This window comes from Crocodylus siamensis, chromosome 3, assembly GCF_052110815.1.
Source record: "Crocodylus siamensis isolate JL-2025a chromosome 3, ASM5211081v1, whole genome shotgun sequence".
NCBI lineage: Eukaryota > Metazoa > Chordata > Crocodylia > Crocodylidae > Crocodylus > Crocodylus siamensis.
In genome coordinates, this window is record NC_143397.1 from 87,787,934 (window position 1) to 87,811,831 (window position 23,898).

General features: G+C 44.8%; 1 protein-coding gene across 20 annotated transcripts in view; it reads right to left on the reverse strand.

The window, feature by feature from the left end:
- Positions 1-23,898, reverse strand: part of BNC2 (basonuclin zinc finger protein 2) — a 471,942-nt gene that overhangs the window by 143,590 nt on the left and 304,454 nt on the right. For all 20 annotated transcript variants that reach the window (XR_016441272.1, XM_090038761.1, XM_090038756.1 and 17 more), the window contains one exon: positions 23,349-23,451. Coding sequence is in view for 18 of the 20 variants with exons in the window: in XM_090038756.1 (XP_089894882.1) it covers positions 23,349-23,451 (103 nt within the window). In the remaining 2 variants the exon portion in view is untranslated. The remainder of the gene's footprint in view (positions 1-23,348; positions 23,452-23,898) is intronic.

Below are 23,898 nucleotides of genomic sequence, written 5' to 3' on the forward strand. Positions count from 1 at the left end.
GCAGGGCCCCCCTGGCCTGAGAAACCAGTGTTCCCTGACGGCAGGCCCACTGCGCATGCGTGCAGTTTAAAAGGGCCCGCCAAACGGAAAAAAAGCTCAGTTAGGCTCTGCAGCGGTGAGAGACGCGTGGGTGAAGCCCGCTGCACCCCTGCTCCCCCGAAGCCCCCCAGATACCCCCTCAGCAGCTGCAGAGCCCCCTGCCGACCCCCAGGACAGCCGGAGGTAGGTGGGCTCATGGTGGGAAGGGGTTAACTCCTCGCTCCCTGGGACGAGGCAGCTGCGTGGAGCTGGGCCAGGTCAAGCCCCCGCCCAGGCCCCTACTTGGCCCAGCCCCCCAGGGAGCCCCGCGAACAGGCTGCATAAACAGGCGCTCGAGTTAGCGTGGAGTTCGCGCAGGGGAGGGCGTGGGAGGGCATGAGACCCTGCCTGCGACCCCCCCAGAGTAGTCAGCCCCAGCTGTAGCCAGCCTACCAGAGGCATGACACAGATGGGCACGCGCTGCACCCCGAGGGTCCCCTCGGGCTCTGCGGCCCCCCCATCGGGCACCTCAGAGATGGCCACCCAGACGGAGCCCATGGTCCCGGGCTCCATGCAGACGGAGCCCCTGGCTCTTGGCTGCGGGGGCTGCCTGTCCCTTTTTCAGGCTCTGGGGCCCGGCAGCATGGCCACCTCCCCTTGTAGGGTCTGCTCCCTACTGGGGTCTCTGGCGCGCCAGCTGGAGGAGCTCCAGGCCACAGTCTAGAGACTGTGTGGCATCAGGGACGGCGAGCAGGAGATAGACTCCTACTGCCAGGCCCTTCTCCCCCGGCAGCCTCAGGGGAGAGCACCGTCTCCCTTCAGGACTAAGGAGGACTCTGGGACCTCCCGCTCTGCCCAGTCAGGGGCATGGACCAAGGTGGTCAAGGGCCCTAAGGCCGGCCGCACCAAGGCCCCCCCCTCGCCGGATCTTAGCAACAGGTTCACACCTCTTGCAGCCCCAGCAGAGCCTGCTCAGTTGCTGGCTCCCGCAGGCAACCCAGGCCCGACCGCAGCTACTGCCCCCACTCTCCCCAAGACAAAGCGAAAGGTGTTTGTTGTGGGAGACTCCATCCTGCGGGGCACTGAGGGGACAATCTGCCGCCCCGACCCCTTAGCCCGGGAAGTCTGCTGCTTCCTAGGGGCCCGCATCTGAGACATTACAGAGAGGATCCCACAGCTCCTCCGGCCCACAGACCACTACCCCATGCTCCTTATTCATGTGGGCACCAATGACACGGCTCGGACCACCCCCAGCCAGGTCATGAGGCGCTACAGGGAGTTGGGAGCGGGGCTTAGGGGTCTGGGAGCTCAGGTGGTGTTTTCGTCCATCCTCCCAGTCTCGGGCTATGGGCTGAGGAGGGAGAGGAGGATCCACGCAGTGAACCAAAGACTGCAGAGCTGGTGTCATCAGGAAGGCTTTGGCTTCCATGACCACAGCCTGCTCTTTGGTGAGACAGGCAGCGAGCTTCTGGGAAGAGATGGCCTCCATCTCTCCCCCCTGGGGAGGAGGCTCTTCTCAGCCAGGCTGGCTGACCTGCTCCACCGGGCTTTAAACTAATCCCGCTGGGGGATGGGGGGACTACTGCCGCTGCTGGCCCGCTGAGCGACCCTTGCAAAGCCAGCAGACCAAGGCACTTAAGGGAGCCCATCCCTGCCCCAATCTGTGGGCAAGGCAAGAGCCCCCAAGGGCACACTTGCCTGCCTGTACACTAATGCCAGGAGCCTGGGCAACAAGCAGGAGGAGCTCATCCTCCTGCTCAGTGCAAAGAATTATGACGTCACTGGGATAACGGAGACCTGGTGGGACTCCACCCATGACTGGACCACGGGTATAGAGGGCTATATCCTGTACAGGGGGGATCGTGTTGACAAAAGGGGAAGGGGTGTAGCTCTCTATGTGAAGGAAAGCTACATGTCCCTGCAAGCTGATGTTGGCAACCAGCATGGACAGCTAGAGACCCTCTGGGTAAAAATTCGTGGGGAGTATGGCACAGGGGACACAATGGTGGGTGTCTACTACAGACCTCCCACTCAAAGTCCTGAGCTTGACCAGGACGCTTGCTAAACCAGGTGGGGCAACTGACGCCCAGGAAAAAGCCAACCTATTAAATAGGTACTTTGCGTCAGTCTTTCATCAGTCCCACGGGACGACCATGCCTGCTATGGGACAGGGAGATCCGGGTGATGGGGATCCCCTACCCTCCATAAATGCTGACCTCGTGAAGGAACATCTTGAGAAGCTGGATAACTTCATGTCAGCCGGCCCTGACAATCTGCACCCCAGGGTACTCAAGGAGCTGGCAAGCATCATAGCCCAGCCCCTGGCAGGGATCTTTGAAAACTCCTGGCGCTCTGGTGTAGTGCCCGAAGACTGGAAGAAGGCCAATGTGGTGCCAATCTTCAAGAAAGGGAGGAGAGTGGATCTGGCTAACTACAGGCCCATTAGCCTGACTTCTATCCTGGGGAAGATCTTAGAAAAGTTTATTAAGGAGGCCATCCTTGAGGGACTGGCCCAGGCTAACATCCTAAGGGGTAGCCAGCACGGGTTTGTTGCGGGTAGGTCTTGTTTGACCAGTCTCATTTCCTTCTATGACCGGGTGACCTATCACCTGGACAAGGGAGAAGAGATTGATGTCATATATCTTGACTTCAAAAAAGCTTTTGATCTGGTATCCCATGATCACCTCTTGGCCAAACTGCCCAGTTGTGGCCTTGGCTCCACCACGATCCGCTGGCTGGGAAACTGGCTCCGTGGTCAGACCCAGAGGGTTGTAATTGATGGCAGTCACTCATCATGGTGCCCTGTGACCAGTGGGGTCCCTCAAGGCTCTGTCCTGGGACCCATCCTGTTCAACATCTTCATTAACGATGTGGACATTGGAGTCAGGAGTGGACTGGCCAAGTTCGCCGATGACACCAAACTTTGGGGCAAAGCATCCACGCCAGAAGATAGGCGGGTGATCCAGGCTGACCTGGACAAGCTCAGCAAATGGGCAGACAAGAACCTCATGGTGTTTAACACCGAAAAATGCAAGGTTATCCACCTTGGGAGGAAAAACCTGCAGCATCCTTATAGGCTCGCCGGTACTACGTTGGATAGCACTACAGAAGAAAGAGACTTGGGGGTCATCATTGACCACAAGATGAACATGAGCCTGCAATGCGATGCTGCGGCTAATAAAGCGACCAAAACGCTGGCTTGCATCCATAGATGCTTCTCGAGCAAATCCCGGGACGTCATTCTCCCCTTGTACTCGGCCTTGCTGAGGCCGCAGCTGGAGTACTGCGTCCAGTTTTGGGCTCCACAATTCAAAAAGGATGTGGAGAAGCTTGAGAGAGTCCAGAGAAGAGCCACGCGCATGATCAGAGGTCAGGAAAACAGATCTTACGATGACAGGCTGAGAGACATGGGACTCTTTAGCCTGGAAAAGCGTAGGCTCAGGGGTGTTCTGATGGCCACCTATAAGTTTATCAAGGGTGACCACCAGGATCTGGGGGAACGTTTGTTCACCAGAGCGCCCCAAGGGATGACGAGGTCGAACGGTCATAAACTCCTGCAAGACCGTTTCAGGCTGGACATAAGGAAGAATTTCTTTACTGTCCGAGCCCCCAAGGTCTGGAACAGTCTGCCAGCGGAGGTGGTTCAAGCACCGACACTGAACACCTTCAAGAGTAAATTGGATGCTTATCTTGCTGGGATCCTATGACCCCACCTGACTTCCTGCCCTTTGGGCAGGGGGCTGGATTCGATGATCTCCCGAGGTCCCTTCCAGCCCTGATGTCTATGAAATCTATGAAATCTTCATTGCTTTTGACTCTGGAACAAAATAGTGTAGGAGCATGGAAACTTCTCGCATTATTTATAATTACAAAGTATTACCTTATTTGCTTAGGAAAAAAAAAAAAAAAGACTACTAAAAGTATTTACTGAGAACCAAGGAAGAAATAAAATAATGGAAAAAGGCTACATAGTAAATTAGCTTTGTATTGCACCAGATTCTTCCCAAGCATTCTGACACTGGGATCCATTTCACAATGTCTATGGAGAGCACCTAAGTTGCTTGCCCATCTGAACCATTAATGAACCACTTCCAATACTCTGTCTTAATTAAAGGAAATAATCTGAAGCCATGGGAAGAGCCAGGATTTTGAGAAGAGGAGTGCAGGAGTGCTTCCAGTCCCCCCTCTCCCCCGAGGCAAGCAGACCATACTGCCAGAGCTGCGATGGGGATTTTTATTAAGTCCCCAAATCAGGTAAGAATCCCATCACCATCATTCCCTGGCTCCCAGCATTCCCCTTCCTTCCCCTCTGTCTTCAGCAGCACATCTTCTGTCCTTCCAATCGCCGCCCTTCCCTGCTTACCACTACCGCTTCCACTGTCTTCATTGTCCCCAGCTGAGGGGCAGGCTGAAGAGCTGCTCCAGCTGGTCTCAGCAATGAACAGCAGCAAGTGAGTTCCTCTTCCCTGCTTCCCAACCCCCACCCCCCTAGCACCCCCATCGCCCTGACCAGGAACAATTTGAATAATAATATTTTGCCTAACTTAAATCCCTCATTTCATCTGCATATGACATTTGTCATCACTTCCCATCTTAAAACATTGTACTCTCTTGCTGTGTATTGATGAACAGCTACTGCATTTCAGGGATGAGAACATTTATTCTGCTTTGTAGTACACAAGTAAGTTTTTAAGTGCTTTGGAATCAAAAGGCACTACACACACACATTATACACACACACACACAGACACACACACACGAGCTATTGTCATATCTGAAAAACGACATAAGCAGACGTCTCTTTATTAAAAAGATACCAACCACTTTTAAAGTGCATTAAAATATGCACTCTGCCTGGCCCAACTGAAGTTATTAGTCATAGCACTTATGCCACCTGTGGAATCAAAACTTAACCCAGAAAAGCCATAATCCTTAATATGTTTGTGTTGCTTTTGCCATAACCTAAATAATCTCTTCAAAAGCCGCAAGTGGTTTTTTGGGTTCTATCTGTTTAGCAACAGTGCTGAAGCTAGGGAAACCCACTTTTAGCCAGCTCCTTCACTCCCTTTAATTATTGATGTTGCCTCCACTTTCTGGTATTTTCCCCTCTGGGTGAGTGAAAAGCTATACACTGATATACAGGAGAAAAGGCCTAATGCATCTTAAAACCACATACTCTGCTGAGCAAATAAGTTGACATTTCTGTGGAATGGCTAAAAAAAAAAAGGCCCTTGTGTTTTATTAGAACATACAGTAGAATAATATTTCTGTGGTGAGCTCTACATTTGAAACGTTCATTTCAGGAATTTTAGCTAGTGAAAAAATGTTGCATATGTTTATCTTCAGTGCTAAATTGCTATCAACTTAGCATCAGAATGGGCAATTTCTTATCTATTCATGTGCCTGTTGTACATCTGCAGGGATCTCCACACAAGCTGCTTGCAGATGTGGGGGAACCCCCCCCCAAAAAACCAAACAAACAAAAAACAAAACAACTCACACTTTACTGCGAGAGGACGTGTTAGTTTGACCCAGCTCTGCAGCATCTGTATAGATTGGGCACTTCCATGGGGCTTTTTAGCTAAAGCTGATTCAATCAGTTATTAAATAAAAGTGCCAAAAAAGCCCCACAGAAGCACCAGATCCATACAGATGCTGTGGAACTGGGTCAAACTAACGCATTGCTTCTTTTGGACATGTGTTGGGCTCAGTGCAGGAGCACACCACGTTTAAAATCAAGCATGGCTTTTAGGAGGAGAAGGAGGGGTTGCTTGTTCCCCGCCCCCCAAATGTCTGCAAGCAACCACAGTTATCACCACCAAAAGTTTTGCAAGGGATAACTGTCCAAATACCTGAAAGATCAGGAGTTAAGTAGTGTCCTATATAGGGAGGACTTGTAGACACTCCAGTGAATACATGAGTACATACAACACTCTATGCCAGTTTCACTTAAATTTTTGGCCCCGCAGGCCTGTGAGCTGAATCATCTCTGATGTGCTTGGATCAGATCAGGTCACCAAAGACCCCACTCTAACTTTGCCCACTTCACACTGCTTCCATGCAGTTTTGCATGCCAGGATTGGGACCTGAGCCATTCCTTGGCCCTGTGTGCTGGGATTGGGCCCTGTGCCACCATGTGCACCTCGCCATCCGTGCTTATGGCCACTGTGGCACGCCCCATGGACTTGCAGGGAGCTCCACAGGCTGGATGAGAGTGCAGTGGGGTCAGATCCAGCCTGAGGGTGGGTGTTGAGCACTCCTGCATTAAATGACCCTGATCAACTTCTGTTGCAGACACAAGCTAAATAGCAGAAAGCCCAGCAGGTCTAGCAGTTTTAGCAAGAAAGTTTGCATGATACACAAATCTAAGGCAACATGACAAGCAAAGGGAAAGAGATGGCTAGAGCCAGAATTTGCAGAACAATCACTTAAAAAATGAGGCAAATCATTTAAGTATCTGATTTGGGAATTCAAAGCTTAACTGTGAGAATCAGTTTCTGAAACTCTCAGCCATATGCAATTTGTTCACCTATTCTAATAACAGTGTGTACAAGTGGTGGTGAAGACAAACGGTCTGGAAAAGTACTGTGCATATGAAGCAGTACATATGCAAATGAAGGCTGGGTTTGAAGTCTTTTAGAAAATATGGCTTATCTATACTTTAATACATAATAAGACAATAAAAAAACTCGCATAGGTTTTAATGAGACACAGTATAGTATGATTTGAATTGTAAACGGGTCTTTTGGAATCAATACAATGTCAATCTTTACACATTACAGTGTGTAGTATTCTTACTATGCAAAATTCCAGCTAATAGATTAGCCTGTCCATGTGTATTAAGTGTTCTATGCCAAGTCCCCGCCAAAGGCTTTGGATCTAGCTAGAATATATAAATGGACAAACTTTAATGCTTCAATTGTGTTTTTTTTAAACTGTAGTAAAACAGGAGGAAAAAAATCTACTTTTCCATTTACATTTTATTGGGGTTTTGGGACCATATACAATTCAAGGAAATTAAATACAAAAGGTATATTAAAATAAGGGCAAATGACTTTTTCGATTTATCAAAAGCCAGAAAATGAAGTCTTTCACTTCATCCGTACCTCAGCCAGCTCTGCATATTTGCAGCTATGCAAGACTTCTCAGTGACCTGGGACCCCTTCCATACCTAAGTATACTGAATGAGTGCAGTCTAAAGTAAAAGCCTTACTCCTGAAAATATTCCATATTCCATTTTGATTATAAAACACACACACACAGATTAATTTTATATGTAAAGCGTCTTGCACATTATTTGAAAGGTAAAATGAACATGCAAAAGATATGCCTTGCTTAGCCTTGCTAGTTTTAATATGAATTGTAAAAAAACATGCTAGAGTAAGAAAAGTCTGTCTCTCCAAAAAAAAAAAAAAAAAGGTCTGGACTGTCAGAGCAGGAATTTGGCATAGTAAGTTTCCACATTTTAATGTGAAAGGATTATTGATGAGAATTGATGTTGTGTCCATTTTCAATTCTAAATTTAAATTGAACATGTTTCTATTTCCTGTATGTATTTTGGTACCAACATCAAACCACAAACCCAGCAGCAAAGCAAAAGATACACACGCAAACATTTAAAAACTATTATTTATTTGAGGCTGTTGGATTTACCTTAGGTCAGGGTTGTAAGACTCCTGTAAGACACAGACCAGATAAGGATCTGTGGGCCAGCCTGCAGGTCAGATCTGGCTGCGTTACAGCCAGTGTGGCACCGTGAACATAACATGTGGTACACATGGCGCATGGGCTGGACCCAGTCCCACGATTGCTGCTTGTAGCACAGGGGGCCAGCACAGAAGAGGACTCCCCGAGGCATCCTGCTAGACTGGCCCTGCCTGCTGGCTTCAACATAGCCCAATCTGAATCGCCTCCAGAGCCAGTGTACAGGGCTGGTCAGTGTACAGGGCTGCAGTGTCATGGCTGGTCAGTGCCACATGAAACTCATGCCCTAGACTGACCACAGCATTGGGTCCAGCTCATGGACCAGACCAGCTCTGCATACAACATGAAAATTATGCAGCTCCACGAACCAGAGTTTCTGGGCTGTATTGTATGCTTGCCACCCCTGCCCTAGGTGTCATGAACAAATTATACTTCTGTATCTCTGTGACTAGCAGAATGAGACACATGGTAGGAAACACTGCAGCACATGGAATTTTTGTTTGTTTGTTTTTGGGTTTTTTGCTTTTTCTTAAATAAACTTGTACACCTTCTGAAGCAACAAAACTTGAATGGACAAGTAGATTAAACCTATAAAATCAATATGGCTAGGCTCCATAACACTATTCCAGCACTGTGTGGAACAATCAACATAGGATGAGCAACATGGGGCAATCAAAGACTGTCAGCCACATGTCAGCGCTCTCATATAATACTGCTGCTAAACAGCAATTTCTGTTATAGGGAGGCTTGTCTGAATATATGGTAGTGACAATATACCCAGGAGAAATGTTGCTGGAATGCAGCTATTGCTCTTACCAAGTACTGCTGCAAATGAGCATCAACTTCACTATTTATTTCCCCATGCAGTGGTGCACACTGCAGTTGTCTGATCATTTACTTGAGTGACTGGTGAAAATGAATGGCTGTAAATTTATCAGAGTTCAGGCTTATTTCTTTCCGACCTCAAAAAATAACAAACCTCAGCAAGAAGGGAATGTGGCATATGAATCCCTAATTTACTGGAGGAACAAGCAAACTACAGCACTCATAGAGGGGTGGTCTGGAAGCAACCTACCTTGGGATTGGTGCAATCTGATGCATTTCATAGGTGAAAAATTTGCTCTTCACAAGCATCATCCCATAGCTAGAAATAGAAGGTGCCCACAGGCCAGATAGTTTAGCATGATCCAGCAAAAGGCATATACATTAGGGCTGTGCGAGGCTTCAGTCACCAATTCGATTTGGCAGAGATTCAGCCCAATTAGATTTGGCAGAGATTCAGCCCGATTCGGTGGCCGAATCTCCAAATCCAAATCGAAGCAGGAGACCTTTTCATCTCTCCAAATTGAAACCCTCTGAATCAACACAGCTTTATATGTTTTTTCTACATACCTCAAGGTACCAGGTGGCTTGTGAATACTGAGATCCAAATCTAAAGATATGATGCTGATTCAGAGGATCAGCGATTTGGCCATAGACACAGCTGTAAATCTTTTTTTTCTACATACCTTGAGGTACCAGGCATAGCTTATGAACGTTGAGATGGTGGGGCCGATGGAGCGTCCCACGGAAGCACAGGGGGGTCCCTGGCTTGCTTGGTGGTAGACCTGGAAGTGGACCAAAAGCACCCACCACCCTGCCCTCCGGCTCGGTGACTGGTGCCTCCTGGGTTTGGGGGGGCACCTGGGGTCCCCCTGCAGCTGATCACTGAGATGGAAGGGTACAGGGGGGTCCACCGCCAAGCATGTGGGGGTCCCCCTGCACTCTTGTGGGATGCTCCATCCACCCCACCATCTCAACGCTCATAAGCCACGCCTAGTACCTCAAGGTATGTAGAAAAAAAAAGATTTACAGTTGTGTCTATGGCCGAATCATTGATTCTCTGAATCAGCATCAAATCTTCAGGTTTGGATTTGGCCAAATTGAATCGGGACAGTGATCCAAATCAATGAATTGAATCACTGTCCCCGATTCAGGCTGTATTCAATTCAGATTCAGCCTGTTTTGCACACCCCTAATATACATGTTCTCAGAGGCAGGGAATAAACACCATCCACCCCCAAGTTCAAATACTGAGAGTGGGAAGTAAACATTTAGGGTGGGTAGATGAAACAGAACAAAAACATCAGGTATGAAACTGTATTCTTTGCCTCTATTTCGTTCCTGGCCTTATCCCTGTCACTATTTAATATAGATTTAAGGGAAATAATCACTCAGCCCAGTAGATTTTAAAAGGTCAGAGAAGGATAAGAAGTGTAGTATTTTCTAATTTAGAAGCAAAAGGAACTTTTCCTTCTGAATTTTACAATATTTAAAAACTAATAATGGAAACCATTTGCCAAATCCATTTGGTCTCTGACAGAGGGACACATTTATGATCTCCTAATTTGCAGCTTGCATGTACAGATGTTCACATTTAGTAAAAAGGTTTCTTAATAGCTTTTTAAAAGTAAAGAAGTGTTGATAATAGGCATTTCAAACCCAGACAAAACAGCAGCTACACTGACAACTGCCTTCATGTCTTTCAGTGCCTTGTGCTCTAGCAACAATTTTACAATGGATCAAAAAAAGGGGAAAAAGCCCACATGGCAATTGCATATACACAAAATAAATGTTATTGAAAAAGTCTAAATGAAATTTTTCACTAATTCTCTATGATCTGATTCCAAGTTGAAAAATTTAGATCGCTGCTACATTTAAGTAGCCAAAAGCAGAACTACAGTTTGTTCACAGACGTTGCTTGCTGTCTGCAATTTTTTTTATCCATTTGCAAAACTTTGAACCCCATCCAGCTTTGACACACTGCCTCTTCAGTTAATAACTATCAAGTTTCCCCTTGTCTCCTGTCTACTTTTCTTTGAGGCAATTGCGCACTCAGCACCCAGAGATAATAACACACATCTATAAGATAAAAGCAATGGCATTAATGTAATTGTCTGCCTTTCTCTCTTTAGCCTAATCTTTTTTTCCTTCAGTTTTGACTGCCTGTGTGACACCTGTTTTTGTCTCCTCTGATCCTACGACAGGTTTTCCGCTGACAAGGTTTTTGCCTGACAGAGATTCTGCCAGACAAGAACATAATAAAATATGAAGAACTGCTTGTCAGAGTTTCTGCCAATGCTCACATGAAATAAAGAAAAAACTCCTGACATTTTTTTTAAAGGGGCCCTGTGATGGTCGCTTTTGGCTTGTCAGGAAAACAGCTTCCCTGGCCAATTCCTGCAAGCCAAACAGGTGTTTTCTTTTATGTTTTGTTTTTTTATATATATAATTTCCCCCACCCCCCATTGATAGTGGAAAACATGAGTACATGAGTAGAGGAAAAAAAAGTTTCTCCTACATTATTGGTCATGAAATGAAGACTAGAAGCAGCTTCGACTGTTTGGAGACACCCAAAAAGGGATTTTTTTTTCACTGAAGATAGAACTGTAAAATAAATAAATAAATCAAATTAGGTGTCCTGTCACCCTCTCTTGTTGATGTCTGCTATGATCAAAGGACTTAAATGCTACAAGAAATAGGAAAGCTTCATTCCCAGGTCTTAGAATAAAATATGGGCTATGGGCAAACAGGGTCTAGTCATGTTCAGGGTAAGCAGACTAAATGAAAAAGCAGGGCAGTGAAGGCAGAGGACACCCAGGAAAGAAGAGAGGGAAGGGTAAACTTCTTTTTGTTCCTTCCCTTGCCAACTTATGGATTTGGGACTTTGGCAGAAGAGCTCCCATGTTATACAGCCAGACGTATGTGCAGGGCACAGAATAGGTGTCAAGAAATGACAAGCCTGGAGGAAAAGTGTTTTGTGGCATACAGCATTCAGCCAGCCTACTGTCACTGCCAGAAGCTCAGGGTGCTAATGTGCCCTATAGCTAGCTAGAAATTTCAGGGTTACAAAATCAGAATTCACTGGTTTCGGTAAAAACTGACTGGGGCTCTGGGACAAGCCTTGACAACAGGCTTGATGTGTTAGTATAATTGCTTTACCTGCCCAGGCCACTGTTAACTAGGCCATAGGCCTTTGGCCTAGTTGAAGGTTATGGTTCATAACGTGTCATCAAACTTACCCCATATCCTTTGATAAACATTAAACTTCTTGATCTTCTAACTCCTTCAACATATTCTCAAAGCCCTATGCCTCCTCCACACCAACCATAACTCCCTTGAATGATCTCTCTGTCCATGTCAGGGATGAGACTGGGACCCAGCTTTGTTTGTACTAACAGTGGTCCCCTCTGGTTGATTCGACAGTCTGAAATGTATGTAAACAAATCTGGGATTTTGGCCTGATGAAAAGGATTTGGAGTAACCTGGATTTACAGTGCACCACATCATGCAGTTCAGTTGAGACATGCTCATCTTCATGGCAGCCTTGAAAACTATAATGACTATATCACCTATTTGGGTAAAAAAAAAAGTCCTCTCCCCCAACCCAGGTGGAATCTATTATTTTGCAAGGCTGTCATAAGATAGCAAGGACTCTGCTCTACAGACTGAGACCTTAGTAGAACTTCAGACTGATAGTCCCACATTGCCATTAGTTGTACAAGCATTACAAAATAAAGACCTGAAGCTAACCAATGTAAACATGCAACTGCATTAGGTAACTACACAGTATTTCTACATGGTGTCCCTGGGGTGGATAGTGAGGAATTTCTCAAGCTTGTCTCGACCAGCTGTTCCAGCTAATATGTTCCAAACTTGGAAATGTAGCAGCGAAGACACTTTGAAGCTGTCCCCATGAGAACTACTTTTGAGACCCATCTGGTATGCTTGAGAGTAGCCTTGAGGGTTGCTTCTGAAGTGCCTTCACTGCTACATTTCTGGGTTTGGTACATATAATTGGAACAAGTTAGGGAACCATGTGTGGGAGTCTCCCCTTTTGGCCACTGAGGACAGAGTGCAGACATACTCAGAAAGTCTCGTCTTCCAAAGTCCATAATGCCTCTCAACGTGCCAAATGCTTTTAACTTCCCCTGAAACCCTACTGTCCTGATGTTAGTTAAAACTGAAGACATTCAGCCCCTTGTGATTTCAGGCCATGTGGCTAGCACTGCCCTTTATAGTATCAGTCTTTCTGCCTCCCACAGCAACTAAACAAGACACTTGTGGGTGATTGCCATAAAGTTCATGTAACTGTGACCATTTTCACATAGCTCCTGTTAAATATACTTCAGCAAATTTGTCTGTAATCAATTAGAATGTAATTAGAGAAATCTTCTAGGATTTTAAGTGTACGCTTTCCATCACACATTTTCTATTTCTGAAATCCAGATGGGAATGGGATAATAAAGTAACATTGGGGGTCTGCTAAATTAATCTGAAACAAGGTTCCTTATAACACTACTGGATGAGTCACAGTTCTTTCTACTGAGTTAAAGTAACACTATGGTTTTCCCATCCAATGATTTTCACAGCAACAATACAGAAAGCAGAGGTTAAGTTACTCAAGGTATTATTGGTACTGTATAACACCTGAAAACAATACGAACTTTTCATTCTTGCAGTCAAATCTTTCTCCCATTTTTAACCTCACCGAGCTACGTTGAATGGAGTAGTAGAGTTTGTTTTGTTTATATCTCTTTCAATTTGTGTTCTGTTTAACCTGGTGAACTCTAGTTAATTAAGATGTTCCTATAAACAATTACAGTTCCTGTAGGATCGTTAGCAAGATATAAAAATTTATGATGTAATAAAATGTAATAAAATGATGAAGTGGTTAGCACATCACAGCAGTTTGTGTGCATCTGCATAGGTGTTTCAAGAGACAAGAATGAGTTTCAGTCATCAAAACTCTAGTGAGTGCTTGTTACAGAAGTGCTACAACTGGTGTCACCCAAGCACTCCTAGGAATTCATGTGTGGAGGTTTCCCAGTAGCAGTCCAGTGACTCCTGAAACCCAGCAGTCACTTCCAATTATTCTCCTGCTCATTCAAAGACTAAAGTCATATCTTCGGCCTGCACACAACCAATACACTCAAGAACATGCTCAAAAATCTCACTGTTCTCTTTCCAAAAGGAGCTACTGTTCATTAAAAAAAGAACTTCCCATGATAGCAAAATTTTCCTTCTTATGCCTCACTTACATAATCATAGAAAGTTAGAGCTGGAAGGGATCTCAAGAGGTCTGACCCCCTGCTCAAAGCAGGACCATCCCCAACTAGATCATCCCAGCCAAAGCTCTGTGTACGTGAGTTTTGAAAACCTCCAAGCATGGAGAGTCCACTACCTCTCTGGGTAACCTGTTTCAGTGTTTTACTACCCTCCTAGTGAGACAATTCTTCCTAATCTCTAACCTAAACTTCCCTTGCTGCAACTTGAGACAGTCTCCTTGTTCTATCCTCTGCCACCACCAAGAACAGTCTAGTTCCATCCTCTTTTGAAACCCCTTCAGGTAGTTGAAGGCTGCTATTAAGTCCCTTCTCAGTCTCCTCTTCTTTACACTAGTCACTAGTCTTTACACTAATCACTTGCCTTTACACTAATCACTAGTCTTCTTTACACTAATCACTAGTATTTTACCTTATACTTTCTAGTTTTAAAGCCCCAAGATGTTTAAGTACAAATAAAGCACATTGCCTCCTTCTTGAATTCTCTATACAGAAGGATCAACTGTCAAACCTACACAAGGTACTCCATGCCTAAAAGGGGCCTTATTTGTAACTTCAAGATAACCTGAAGGTAACTTAAATCATGAAAACGAACATAGGAGGATAATAATTATACAGTGCACTAGTACAGCACCTTCAATCTAAATACGTCAAAATTATTTGCACTAAATTGAGACTAATCACACCAATGAAAGCAGTATTATACTCTCTGAGAGTATGGACATATGGACAACCTACCAAAGGGTAAAAGGGAGTGGAGTTTTACAATGTGTCAGATGCTCCCTGGTGATTGCTATATACACGTTCTTGACCCCATGGTAAATGGAAGCTAAACTGGGATAATTTCCCCCTCTTTAATGGAGATGTTACCTCCTGTGGTTTAGTTTCTACTTATCATAGGGTAAGAGCACGCACATATGAGCAGTCATTGCAGAGCAGCTGATGCATAGTGAACTGTTTGTATGTCCCAAGGACTGGAGATTTGGGGCATGTGGAAGTAAGCTGATCAAAATAATGAAGTCAGTCATGAGCAGAGCTGGAAACTGAAGCAAAATGCCAAATGCTTTTCTAAGCATATATTTGCAGGGATGAAGCTAAGGGGACCAAAAAAATTTGGACCTGGACTCCCTACTTTCACCAAGAGATCTCAGTGATACTCCTATATTGAAACAAGTCACTCTTGCCCATAATTTGTAATAAGACTGTCTGACCTACTTACACATATGTGGGGTTTTGTGTTTTTGTTTTTGAAAGAAAATGAAGGAAGTCTGAAGGAAAAAGTATAAATACTGCTCATTTTGCTTGCTAAATACAGTGCTGTCTATTTATTTGTTTGTTTGTTTATTCATTTATTTGGAAACTTTCTTTTAAAGCATAAGCTAATGGTAAATGAGCAAAATTTAAAAAAAAGGAAGGAGGGGATGATGTCTTCAGGTGAAAATGAGATGTAACTACTGATTTTAGGTAGAAGAGTAGTTTGGATTTTATCTTAGATAAACATTAAATAAATGAATGAAATATGATAGTAGTTACACCCAATCCAGAGCATGCTGAAAGACATGAAACTAATTTTTGGCCTTTCCTCACAAGGGACGCATCCAGACAAGCGCGCACATGCCTCTTGACCCATCTCAAACCCCTTTGGGGGCAGCAATCGGGGGGGCTGGGGTGGGGCATGTGGGCCTTGCGGGGGGGGGGGGGTTGCAGCCTCTGCAGGGGCCATTTGGCCCTTGTGTGGGGGCTACAGCCCCTGTTGGGGGGCCATAGTCCTTGTGTGGGGGCCACAGCCCCTGTTGGGGGGGGTCATAGCCCTTGTGGGGGGACAGCAAAATATATATTCATGTTTCATGAATTCATGAAACATGTATTTAGAGTTCACTTTATTATGATGATAGTGACACCGGTAGGCTGCAACATTGCTTTAACACTGTAGATATATCGATAAAATATTGCCCAACTGATTGCTGTCTCATCTCACTCTCTCCCTCCCTGTGTATAGTGGTCTTTTGTTTTAATTGTGGAGGAACATGGATTTCAGGGTATTTTACAGAGTAACATTCAGATTTTTTGTTTGTTTGTTTGTTTTTGTTTTTTAAATCAGGGATTTTTCAGTTTTCCAACAGAGAACACTGGAATTCCTGCTAGGTACGCCAGTGGCAGAACTCTGCCTGCTCAGAGCTGGCACCTTGGACCCAGCTTGGACCCAGCTGACCTCCTGGCCAAATGGGGCCAGGAGGACATGCTTTGACAGTTCAGAACAGGCCACCATGCCCAGAACATCTTCTGGGTGATAGCTGCCCAGATGGCTGGGCAAGGGCACACAGGGCCACACAAAGGCCAACTCTGCAGCTACAGCCTACTGGCAGCTGGCCCAGAGAGGCAGATACCTCTACTGGCTGTGCAGTCCCCATCTAGGTCTGGCAGGTGTGCAGCAGGTCACAGCCAGGCAGCACCCCACACTGCCAGACTGCTGCAGTGGATAAAGGGTGCAGGGAACTCTCAAGGCTGCTTCAGCAGTCCAGCTGGCACAAGGGGTAGTGTACCCGAGTATCAACTGGCTGGGCCCCAGAAGCTCCTGAGAGTGAGTAGACCTGAGCTACTTGCCAGGGCAGCTTTTTATACTGCTGGGAACAGCACAGGTGCTGGCCCTGGGCTCTAGCTCCCTCTGGCTGCAGATCTGGGAGGAGCCACATGGCACAATTTGCCCCAAGTGGCACAATCTTCTCCTCAACAAAGTGCATGTCCAAGCACATGCGCTGAGGCAAAAAGTCCCAGTTCAAATATGCACCACTTCTATTTGAGCTGCTGCAAGTGCACATGCTTGCGTCTGTGGACGTGCCCAAGGAGAACTAAGTAGAGATATTTCTTTATATACATTCTTATAGGAAAAAGTCCTAAGTAACTGACTAAATGTTCTGTATTCTTGCACTTAACGAGTTTTTGACAAATATGTAATACTCAACAATTTTTAATATAGACTGGACACAACATGTGAGGGATGACACGCACAAGTAAAAACAAGTAGACTCAAGACAGATAGCTTTTTGCTGACACAGTATATTAGAATCTGGTATAGTGTTATGTTAATCCTTGGAAAAATTAAGGGTAAAACTACATCAGTATAAACTATACCAGTGTTTCTGCTCCTTGGTAGCTGGTCATCTGTTCTTTATGATATTACCCCTACATCATCAATCAAAATGGGCTGGGCAGGGGCACACAGTTAACATGTTGTCTTTCCAAAGCCCACTCACTTTTGTTCATGTTGCTCACATTTGAAGTCCTAAATCTCCCTGATAATTGAATTAAAAAAAAAAAAAGATGGGCAAGGTAGAACCTGATTAAGGCAGTAACTTTTTTACCTTTTCCTTTTTTGCTCTCTCCCAGCACAATTTTATAAATTACCTATATAAATGACTGCTCAACCATTCTGAATGGATAAAATAGTTGTAGTCATATCACACATATGAGCTTATGAAAACAGTCTCTATTACTCAACTGTGGGGAGGGGGGGAACGGGTCACCATTTTGATTACTGCAAGTTAGCATGTATATTATACAAAAATTTACTGTATATAACCAACTTACCTGCAAGATGAAAGCATAACTTAGGGTCATATCACACAGGACACTTAGCACACATTAAATGCACTTACAATGCCAACATCTGCGCATGCCAGCAGGATAACATGGACTAAATGTACAGGCAACCCCCACTTAAAACTGTTTCACTTAGCGCTATTTTGCTATAACGCTCATTTGAAATTGATACCTGATTTCACTTAGTGCTCAGCGAGTTTTGTTATAACACTCATGGTCACCATCTTGGGTCATTAAAAACAGTTGCAGTCACCATCTTGGGTCATCAAATACTTTTGGTTTTACTTAACACTTGGTTTTTCAGGATACATTTAAGAGCGCTAAGTGGGGGTTGCCTGTATTCATATCATATTGGACCAAAGTTATGCCTTTTTGAGCAAGGAGTTTCTCCAGATCATAGTAAGTAACACCTTTAAGCTAACAGGAGACTTAATAAACTGCTCCATGGAGATAATACGACAATTATGACCTAGGGCTGCATCTCACAATCCACTGACTGTGACCCATGACTACATGAGAGATGATCTGGATCCAGTGCAGAGCATGGATGAAAGCAAAAATTGGCTGATTATCAGTCTCATCCGCTGCACAGCACTGGAATCTAGATTTGGCTTCAGTGAAATGCTTGATTTGGGACTGACAATTACCTGATTTTTGGTAATTGTCAGTCCCCCAGGACTGCACCAGAGCCAGCTGAAGAGTCCAATGCGGTCCCAGGGTTGGGACTGAAAAATTAGCTGTCAGTCCCAGCCCCAGCGCTGCACTAGACATGGTTCAAGACTGATGTGGTAAAGGGGCTGGGTTGCCAACCCAAGAGGTTTTTTGGGGGTTTTGTTTGTTTGTTTGTTTACTAACAATCTGTAAACTTCTTACTGACAACCAGTTTTTTGTACTTAATATTTTTACTAATATATATTTTACATCATGTAAATTTAACTTCTGCCTGGCCCTGCCCTATTACCAGGCCCCAGTAAAAGGGTTGGGTTCAAATATAGGGGTTTAACACCATCCATAGTAAAAAAAGTTTGGCTGGCAATTAGAACCTTGCAGTAAAAGAAAAAAGTTTTGTTGGGTTGGCAACACTGTTTGACTGCAGTACTGGTTTTACACTATGCTGCCCGAACAAGGGTTCCATACTCATGCCCACCCCTTGAAGCCCCTGGCCCTATGCTGCACCATGCCGCCCCCCTCCCCACTCTCTAGCCTTACCTCTGACAGTCTTGCTCCCTCTGTCCAGGTACAGACCCTCCAGAAAAGCCTACCCATAACCCAGCAGTATTACAGACAGCCAAGGAGATGCAACAGCAGCAGCAGCACATGTTGAGGGGAGAGGGGTCTTCAAAGCACTAAGAAAAGACTCTCTGCAGGGTGCAACATTCCTGATGGGACACCATCAAGGTTCCCTCTAAGGTGCGCGCGTGCGCAGCTGCACACAACCAGAAGCGTGGCCATGTACAGCCTTTTCAAGGCCACGCACCAGGAGAAGCTGGGGCGGGAGCCTGGCGTGGGGGAGTGGAGCGCTTCTATGGAGCCCACATCAGGGCTGGGGAGTGCAGCACTTCTCCAGAGCTGGCAGAGCTCACCCCAGCCTCCATCCCTGCCTTGCCTCACCTCAGGAAGGAGCTGCTGCCTGCCCCAGTGAGGCTCTGCCAGCTCCAGGACACTGTTCTGCTCCCCCATATCACCTCGGGGAGCAAGGAGGCACATGACATCAGGGCTGGGGGAGCGGTGCAGTGTCCCAGAGCCAGTGGAGCCTCACTGGGGCAGGCAGCAGCTGCTCCCTGAGGTGAGGTAAAGCAGTGATGGAGGCTGGGGGGGTGGGGGCTGGCATGGGTTCTGCCAGTTCTGCAGAAGTGCTCCACTCCCTGGCCCTGATGTGGAGGAGTGGAGCACTTCCCCGGAGCCCATGCCAGGCTCCAGGTCCAGCCCCTGGCCCCCAGCTCCCAGTTCCAGCTCCTGGCCTCAGGCCCTGGTCCCTGGCCCCCAGCTCTGAGCTCCAGCCGCCGGCCTCAGCCCCTGGCCCCAGCCCCCTTCGGTAAGTGTCCCATGCTGGACCGAGGCGGCGCGCTCATGGACCGCTGCTCCTTAAAGGGAACATTGGACACCATGTAACACTGCTGCCCTCTACCCGTCTTTCAACATTTCACACAGCTGCTTTGTGCAGCAACACTGTGACCACAGAGCTTCAATCAGCTCAAACTGTTTAGAGATTTTACAGATGGCTCAAGCTTTTTTTTTTTTTTTTTTTTAAACAGACTATGCAGATGTGTTCTTAGCCAAACAAGCCTGAAACCAGCTCTGGTATAGAACCAACAATCAACTGATCATCAGTCCCAGCCACCATACGCCATTGGAGTCTTTAACTGGCTCTGGTGTCATGCCAGGGCCAGGACCAAAAATCATATGATTGTCACTTCCAGCCCCACACCATGCCAAAGCCAGTTCAAGACTGGTACAATGTAGGGGCTGAAACCAACAATCCTTAATCATAGTAATCATTACTTATGCAACTGATCAGAACATGTTGTAGCTTTTAATACATTTCAATATTAAGATTGGTATGGTGTCACCTTATACAAAGTCTTAAAACCCTTTTTTTTTTAAATGGCCTATTTGACTACTTTAGACTCAGGAAATGGCTTATCCAATTTAAACCTTTTTTTTGTTTGTTTTAGAAAATGTATCTCCATCCAAGCTGATAACATGTATGCCAAGATTCAGTTGGAAGCAAATTAAAACAGTCCACTTCTCTTAACTCTTTAAAACACCAAGATACTCAATAGAAACAACCAATTCCCCTTTAAGTACTAGTGAAGGCTGCACTACTCTAGGCAGCTTTTGGCTTCAGTCTTAAAAACACTGATGGTAGGACTACCACTATAGCACAAGGGTACAGGGTTAAAATTTGATAAACTGAACTTTTGCCAACAGAACCATTTATTATGCCACAAATGACCCCGTTTGGTGAATCTGTTCTTATACTGACATCCTACTTTTGGCCCCTCTAAACAGAAAAGAAATGAACTTTTAGGAAACCTTTCCTTTTAAGAAGTATGACGCTCATTTTAGATGAGGAAAGAAAACCAGAAGACAATGGAAACAGGACAAAACCCCCAAAACACCAGATCAGCAGTTACTATGTGAAATGCTATGATGGCTGCATGCCCTTTCCTTCTCAGGTCAAGAATTTCAACATTTTAAATGGGTAGTTATTAGCATGCATGAACTCTGCATGGATCAGTCAGTGAAAACATGAGAAGATTGCTGCCGAGGGGTTTTTTTGATCCACCCAGTTAATTATAATACTAGGTTATCAAAGTTGGATAAGCATGGTACTTCCTAATGAAAACACCTGTTCTTTGATAATTATTTTAATATTATAAAAGCCTAAGTCTGTCTGTCGGTCTGTAATGCTTTATTTTCACTCTGATTGGCTGATGGAAACAGTCAATCAGAATGCTCCAAGCATAGGGGAGCACCACCATGCTTCTGCAGCTCCACTCCCCCACCCCATGTCCTGCAAATGGCACCAAGGACCGGAGCGCCTTAGCTCCCCCACCCCACTACCTGCAAGTCGCGCCGAGGACCGGATAGGGGTGGGGGAGCCGCGGCCAACAGCGCTGCCCTCGATTCTCCCACCCCACTCCCTGCAAGAGGCAGAACAGTGGCAGCATGGGGTGTTAGGTGGTGGCACTCCATCCCAGCCCCCTTCTCCCCCCTGCCCCGGTCATTCTTGACAGGCAATTGAATAGTATTCAGTAAAACACTGAATGTGAATTGAAATTCATTAATAAAAAAAGGTCAGAAACACTCTTATTAAGAGAGTAGGATCCACTATTTGCATTCAATGAATAATTTCTAAAAGTACAGTGTTTAAAGGAAGTCATTTCTGAACGGTAATCTGACTCTCTGATTCTGAAATCCAGGTGCTACAGCATAATGAATTAATCAGTCTCCTGAATGTCGTCTCTCTCAGAATTTTGGAAAGCAGCTAAGGTCAACAACTCAAGCAGACTTGTCACAGTCTTCAGGAACTAATTTATAAGCCCATGCTCTGAGTGTGTATATGAAACATACATCTGACTAGTCTTCATCTGCCATAAATGTAAACATACTGGCTGAAATCTAGTCAAAAGGGGCTAAAAGAAAATCAGATGGCTCTGTAAATTTCCAGTAGTAAAACATGTTTTTGTTAATATATATACTCAGCTTCTCTATTTGAAATTTTAAGCACTGAAATATGGCTACAGGTAGATGTACCCAATGGTTGTACCAGTCACATTTGCAATCTACTACTTTGGATTTAATATCTGACTCAGCCATTTGTATTAAAAGAATGATGGCAGTCTCAAGCTGTATTTAGTGTTACAATTTTCAGTCAAACCCATCTACCTTACTAGAGAAAAGTACCTTGTGTAGTTTTGGTTTCAGAATAAAACATGAAAATTTGTGTGGAGCTCTTGTTTAAGAACAAAGCCAGAGCTAATGAAATCCAAAACAGATCCCATCCAGTTGGATACTTTTTTCAAATATTCATCATAGAAGACAATGGACAAAGAAACAGGCAGGGTCCTGCTGCCCCTCTTGACACCGAACCCCTCCATGCTCCTCCTGCTCTAAAGACTAAATGAGCGTTGAAAGCCACTTAAGAATGTGAATGGGTTTGGTTACCCACTGAGTGCAAACATCCTGTCTGAAATTAAGGGAAACAGAACTGTCCTATGTCCAAGGAATAGAGTACATCATGAATATGCTAATTAAATCATTTGCTTGACTTTGTGTTATGTTGGATACCACCAGCACACTTGCCCATTCATTGCAAAGTAATTTGGAATTGTGTCTGGACCTGAATGCTTTAAAAGTGCACCATTTCCATCAGTGGGCACACTTCAAAAGTTTCCTAGGCAGTGCCAGCCTTTCGGCTTCATTAAATGTGGAAATGTGCCAAGCTTCAGTACATATGTGTACCTACACAAACAGGAACTAAGAACATTTTCAGGAAGGAGGTACCAGGCTTTCCCCTTGGATCTAAGTGCAATAAAATAAAATGTATAAACTACAACCCGCTGAATGTTTGGCAAAACACGGGGAATGAAGAGTATGCTTGCTTAGGGGCCAATAGCCTGGACTGTGAGGAGAAACTTCAGACACAAATTTCTTCTGCAAATACAACCATTCTCTCTTTTTTCCTGTTATTCAAGAAACCATTTCAGAACATATTGTCCCCGTAGTATTTGTCTTCTAGTTGTATTTGCTGAAAGTATATTGGATGAGATCAAGATGCATATATGGTGGATTTGTGACTGACTGGTGGAAAAAAAAGAATCTAGCCCCCAACCAATCGGTGTATATTTAGAACACATATTTAGAGAAGAGCCAACAATATTAGTTCCTCCCCTCCCATTCTTCAGCTACTTTAAAAAGAAGTTCAGCTGATAGACCATACTCTGCGAGTAAACTGCCATCCAGCCTTTCACTCAGCCAAATAGGATACAGTGGTTTCATTCTGCTGACCCTGCTCCGAAAGTCTGGTGGTGTTATGTTTGAATTTCCATCAGACTCTGACTTACTGGCTGATGTTTAAGTGTAACATGCACTCCACTGTGCAACCATATTATAAACTTCTTGCCCTTCTACTGACAGCTGCAAGCACAGCATTATTTCTTGGAGGCTACAATAAATTTTCTGAGCTATGCATAGGCTGTTAACCAACTTTTTGCTTCCACTGGCAGTAAAAACCATAGCCAATGCAAATGATGTTCTCCTTTCCATTCGAGACTGTAAAAAAAAAAGTTTAAAAGTACATACCTATATAGATCAATAGAAATAGTTGTGGCTACTGCTCAAAATGTCTACATTTTGAAAAAAAAATGAAGGCGATGAATATTAAAAGAGGATAAGAAAATGATAGACACTTCTTACCATGGGCCACCCAGCCATGTTTACACTGATCACAGGTTCTCAGGTTAATCTTCCCTGGCTGAAAACATTCACATGTGCAATTTACCAGTGTACAGCGGATGGCCTGGAAAAAGAAATGTAAACATAAATGTCTTATCAGATTAAAAATTTTAAAAATATATATATTTCCATAGACTAGCTGGGATTTTAATAGAGAGATATGGGAAGAAGAGGTGGGAAATTTCTTAAACCCTAAAGCTGTGCCCATTTTCTAAAGTTATGCTTAATTTTCTTTAACAAAATATATCTATATCACCGGGTAATTTTAATTAAAAGTTTCATTTAGCAGTAATGTATTCTGTTGTTCCATAGAGTAAATTAAGAAATTCTTTAAAAGAATACAGATCAAAGTCTCCATTTCTCTTTAAGGGGAAGTGGGGGGAATAGTGAGGATTATGTAGATGTTCCACAAATTTCATGCTTTAGCAGATCAAGTACCTGAAGGAAAATGCTGCTAATTGTGTCCTCCCATAGTAGCATGTCAGACTCGTTAAAACTATAAGTGAAACTT